The following is a 5,923-nucleotide window of genomic DNA, read 5'->3' as shown; positions in this document are numbered from 1 at the left end:
ATCTCCTGACCTCATGATCTGCCCGTCTTGGCCCCCCAAAGTGCTGGGATTACAAGCTTGAGCCACCACAGTTGGCCTAAATATAGATTTTTTTTCTTTAAAAACATAGCCCAGGTTGAAGTGCAGTGGTGTGATCTTGGCTCACTGAAACTTCTGCCTCCCGGGTTCAAGTGATTCTCGTGCCTCAGCCTCCTGAGTAGCTAGGATTACTGGTGCCTGCCACCAAGCCTGGCTAATTTTTGTATTTGTAATTTTTGTATTTTTAGGAGAGACAGGGCTTCACCATGTTGGCCCAGCTGGTCTTAAACTCCTGACCTCAGGTGATCTACCTGCCTTGGCCTCCCAAAATGCTGCGATTACAGGCATGAGCCAATGTGCCTGACCCTAAATATAATTTGAATGTATTTTGAATGGATGGGATTAACAGCAGATGAAATATCACAGAAGAAAAGATCAGTAAACGTCAAGATATATGAAGACATTATCAGCAGAAAGTTTCTGAAAGGAAGAACATGGAAAGAAATAACCAAAAACATAAGAGAGCCACGGTCATCCCCAGGATAATATCAAGTGCTCTGACATACTTGTAGTTGAAGTCCAGAAAGAGAGGAGAAACCGGAAAACAGGAAATTTTTTGAAGAAATAATGACCAAAAGTTTTCCAACTTTGATGAAAACTAGAAACTCAAAGATCCCAGAATCTCAATACCAACTGTAAAGATAGTAAATGACAGCAAGATTCATTATAATCAAATTGCTGAAAATCAGAGATGATGAGAAAATCTTAAAAGAAGCCAGAGGGAAAAAGAGACATTGCATATAGAGGGACAAAGATAACAATGATCATGGACTTATTGTCAGAGACAACGTAAGCCAGAAGATAATAGAATACAATTTTTTAAGTTGTGGAGAAAAAAATTACTCTCAACGTAGATCTCTAAACCAAGTGAAAATATCTTTAAAATGGTGGTGAAATAAAGACTTTTTCAAACGCACAAAGAATGAGAGACTTCGCCATCAGTTGACCTACACTATAAGAATGTTAAAGAGGCTAGACCTGGTGGCTCACTCCTGTAATCCCAGCACTTTCAGAGGCCAAGGCGGGTGGATCACTTGAGGTCAGGAGTTCTAGACCAGCCTGTCCAACATGGTGAAACCCCATCTCTACTAAAATGCAAAAATTAGCCGGGCATGGTGGCAGGCGCCTGTAATACCAACTACTAGGGAGGCTGAGGCAGGAGAATTGCTTGAACCTGGGAGGCGGAGGTTGCAGTGGGCCAATATCATGTTACTGCATTCCAGCCTGGGGGACAGAGTGAGACTCTGTCTCAAAAACAAAAAACAAAAAAACAAAGTTAAAGAAAGTTTTTTCAGGCAGAAGGAACATGATACCAGATGGAAACTTGGAGCTACACAAAGGAATAAATAGAACAAGAAATGGAAAATATGTGAGTAAATGTAAAATATATTTTTCTCATTTAAAATTTTGTTTAAAAGATCATCGACTACCTAAAGAAAAAAGAATAACCACGTATTATGGGGTATATAACATATGTAGAAATAAAACATGATAACAATACCACGAAGCATGGGGGCAAAAAGAAAATACGCTAGTTTAAGCATCTAACTTTTACATGATGTGATATAAGGTTATTTGGAGGAAAACTGATAAACTAAAGATGCGTATGTAAACCTTAGAACAGGGGTTGGCAAACTTTTCCTGTAAAGGGCCAGATAGCAAATATGTCAGGTGTTGAAGGGCATATAATCTCTTTTGCAACTAATTAACTCTGCTGTTTGATCAAGAAAGCAGCTGTAGACAATATTCAAATGAGTGAGCGTGGTTGTATTCCAATAAAACTTTATTTGTGGACTCTGAAATTTGAATTTTATGCCATTTTCATATATCCCCAAAATATTACTCTTTTGAATCATTTCAACTTAAAAAAATTTTTTTTTGAGACAGAGCCTTGCTCTGTTGCCCAGGCTGGAGTGCAGTGCCACAATCTCAGCTCACGGCAAACTCCGCGTCCCAGCTTCAAGTGATTTTCATGCTTTAGCCTCCCAAGTAGCTGGGACAAAGGTGTGCACCCCCATACCTGGCTAATTTTTGTATTTTTAGTAGAGACAGGGTTTCACCATATTGGCCAGGCTGGTCTCGAACTCCTGACCTCGTGATCCACCTGCCTTGTCCTCCCAAAGTGCTGGGATTACAGGCATGAGCCACCACACCTGGCCCAGGCCTCTTAAACTTCTAACCGACCGGCTTCAAGCTGAGGTTTCTGTGACCCCCCCCTTTAGCTTTGATTAATTGGCTCACAGAACTCTGGGAAATACTATGTTTACTGCTTTATTATAAAGGATATGGGTGAGGTATAGGGAAACAGGCAGGGAGCTTCCATTGCCTTCCCTGGGTACCACCCTCCAGGAACCTCCACTTGTTCGGTTATCCAGAAGCTCCCTAAACCCAGTTCTCTTTGTTTTCACTGGAAGCTTCATAAAGTCAGCATTCCCTCCCCGAGGGTATGAGGCTGGATCCTCTCTGGTGGGGGATGTGGGGGGTGGGGGGTCTTCTTAAGAACCACAGCGAGAAAGATGGGAGAAGATTAGAGACCTGCCTTGGGGCAGGTAAAAGGAGGGCAGGAGAGTTCTGTTTCCTGTGAGGCCTAACACACCCAACATTATAATGAAAGACAGTAACTAGGGATACGGCCGTTATGAACGAGGAGTCATGGACGAAAACCAGTATATATCATAATACCACAAGGTGTTAGCGCCCTGGAGGTTATTATCAAACCCTGCCCTAAGTGACATTAATATTTTCCTATTATTGACTGCTGTGTGAAAGGATAGCTCTCAACAATAGAAAAAGTCATTTGACAGAATATTTTTTGAAAGTCTGAAGTCTTTGGCTGTTATTCTACATTTGAGTTCTTAATGCTCTTACTTAAACACAAAGTATTAAATCAGTTTTGATACACCCAGTATTCATTTCTTTTTTTTTTCTTTTTTTTTCCTGAGACAGAGTTTTGCTCTTGTCACTCAGGCTAGAGTGCAGTGGCACCATCTGGGCTCACTGCAACCTCTGCCTCCTGGGTTCAAATGATTCTCCTGTCTCAGCTTCCTGAGTAGCTGGGATTACAGACACTTATCACCACGCCTGGCTAATTTTTTTTTGTATTTTTAGTAGAGATGGGGTTTCGCCATGTTGGCCAGACTTGTCTCAAACTCCTGACTTCAGTTGATCTGCCTGCCTTGGCCTCCCAAAGTGCTGGGATCACCAATATTCATTTCTTAGACAGTGTTATTGAAACTGAAGATTATCTTGGTTTCGTTTATTAGTAGTATTTGCTTATTTTTCTTTTTAGGAGGTGCTTTTTTAAGACATTTTTCCTATTTAGTAAGAATATGAATATTACATTTTCTTTGTTATGCCTTTAATCCTTAAATGTCTGAGTCACAGTATCCACCTATTGAAATATTTTTCAGACGTGATACGTGAAATTGAGATGAGTGTGGATAATGATGATATCAATAGTTCAAAAGTAATTAATGACATCTTCAGTGATGTCCTAGAGGAAGGTGAACTAGATATGGAGAAGAGCCAAGAGGAGATGGATCAAGCATTAGCAGAAAGCAGCGAAGAACAGGAAGATGCACTGAATATCTCTTCAATGTCTTTACTTGCACCATTGGCACAAACAGTTGGTGTGGTAAGTCCAGAGGTAAGAGAAGGCTACCTAAACAGGCCCAGGACATAAGTAAACTAAGTAGTTTCATATCTCCCCTTTCTCTTGTTGACAGATGGGCGTTTGCCTCTGTAGCCAAGGGGGTTTTGCAAACCTCTTGTCAGTTCTCTTAAAAGAAACCTTTAAACTCTTGAGTGGTTTCCTTTTGACCTTAGATGAAATCCAAATAGTAATATGGCTTAAAAGGCCAGACATTTGGGCTCAGCTTTTGGCTCTGCCATTTACTGACTGTTTATTGGTCAGGTTATTTAACCTCTCTATGCCACTGTTTCCTCTTCTGTTAAACAAGGTTATTCATAATACCTATATTGTGGAGTTGATGTGAACATTGTGTTAGTATATCAGTATTTAGCTCCGAACACATATAACTAACATTTATTTACAGCTAACTACTGTTATTAGCTTTCACCCTCAATTGAATAACTGCAACTCTGGGAATTGATTCAACTAGAATTTTTTTTTTTAAGTATAAGTTTCAGCTGTCTTTGTAGTTTTATTTATTCTTTTATGTGTTAGGAACTTAGTTTGCTTTGTTTTTATGATTAATCAATCAACTTACTGGAGGTTTTTCTTAATGGAGAATTCATTTATTTTTTTTTCACACAATAAAATGAATTATCATTTAGGATCAATGTTATTTATCCATAAAATCCACTAATATCTGATGTGTTTTTCCACAGAGTTTAGTGTCCACACCTAGACTGGAATTGAAAGACACCAGCAGAAGTGATGAAAGTCCAAAACCAGGAAAATTCCAAAGAACTCGTGTCCCTCGGGCTGAATCTGGTGATAGCCTTGGTTCTGAAGATCGTGATCTTCTTTACAGGTAAGAACATTTCTGGAAGGCATTCGCTCACTAAGGGTCATGGTTTAGATGGACGTAAGTCGTGTTATAATTTGTAATTATAATGTTATTAATAACTCATCTGTATAAAAGTTTGGAATAACTTTTGTTAGCCTCTCTTTCACCAAATGAGAGTTCCGTTCTGTTGTGAAATGTTCTGCTGACATGTTCAATATCAGTGTCAAATTCTGCTCATATATTCAATAAAGGACAGTGCTCAGTGTGTTGCTGGATTTCTAATAGAATGTAACTTACCTCCTGAAGCATTGATGCATATAGATCTCAAAGATTCAAAGAAACAGAACGTCCGTCAATAAAGCAGGTGATTGTTCGGAAGGAAGATGTTACTTCAAAACTGGATGAAAAAAATAATGCCTTTCCTTGTCAAGTTAATATCAAACAGAAAATGCAGGTATGTACTTCTGTGGAAAGGGGATTTGGAATGTTTCTTGCACTAGGCTGTGAGCTTTGTGAGGACAAGGGCCCAGCCTTACTCATCTCTGAACCCTGAGTGGCCAGAATAGTGTCTGATGCATAGAAGCTCAGTAAATCGCATTTGAATTCAATTTATTTTTGGAAAGGTACTCATTTTGAAAAGTTGGAAACTTCTTTGATATTGCTGAAATATTTATTTTTAAACAGGTTTTTCATAAATATCCTTAAAGTATAACTATTAATTGGGTAATAATGTAGTGGGAAATTTGTTATGCACTTCAAGGTTTTTTTTGTGCTAAGGAGCATTTTTTTTTTTGAGACACCGCTTTGCTCTTTGTTGCCCATCTTGGATTGTAATGGCGCGATCTTGGCTGACTGCAACCTCTGCCTCCTGGGTTCAAGCAATTCTCCTGCCTCAGCCTCCCAAGTAGCTGGGATTACAGCCATGCACCCCACACCTGGCTAATTTTTGTATTTTTAGTAGAGATGGGGATTCACTATGTTGGTCAGGCCAGACTCGAACTCTTGACCTTAGGTGATCCACCCACCTCAGCCTCCCAAAGTGCTAGGATTACAGGCATGAGCCACCATGCCTGGCTTTTTAAAAAATTTTAATTATGAAAGAAAATAGAGATGGAGTGTCACCGTGTTGTCCAGACTGATCTCACACTCCTGGGCTCAAGTGATTCTTGTGCTTTGGACTCCCAAAGTGCTGGGATTACAGGTGTGAGCCACTATGCCTGGCCCTAAGGAAGCATATTTAAAAAGCGTAATTGTAATGTAAATAAAATGAATCAAATACTTTATAAATTTCTATTTTGTTGGACATAACCCCAATGTTAACTTTATTTTTATTTTTTATTTTTTTAATTTTTTTGAGACGGAGTCTCGCTCTG

The 5,923-nt window shown here is 39.3% G+C and overlaps 1 protein-coding gene across 2 annotated transcripts in view; it reads left to right on the top strand.

The window, feature by feature from the left end:
- The window catches only part of ANLN (anillin, actin binding protein), a 70,000-nt gene that overhangs the window by 31,123 nt on the left and 32,954 nt on the right, over window positions 1-5,923 (top strand). For both annotated transcript variants that reach the window (XM_011950162.1, XM_011950161.1), the window contains 3 exons: window positions 3,489-3,724; window positions 4,429-4,574; window positions 4,857-5,004. In XM_011950162.1, the coding sequence (XP_011805552.1) occupies window positions 3,489-3,724; window positions 4,429-4,574; window positions 4,857-5,004 (530 nt within the window). The remainder of the gene's footprint in view (window positions 1-3,488; window positions 3,725-4,428; window positions 4,575-4,856; window positions 5,005-5,923) is intronic.

Source organism: Colobus angolensis, unplaced genomic scaffold (genome assembly GCF_000951035.1).
Source record: "Colobus angolensis palliatus isolate OR3802 unplaced genomic scaffold, Cang.pa_1.0 Scaffold302, whole genome shotgun sequence".
Classification (NCBI taxonomy): domain Eukaryota; kingdom Metazoa; phylum Chordata; class Mammalia; order Primates; family Cercopithecidae; genus Colobus; species Colobus angolensis.
The sequence above is the reverse complement of the archived record's forward strand: the minus strand, read 5'-3'. Positions and strand labels throughout refer to the sequence as shown.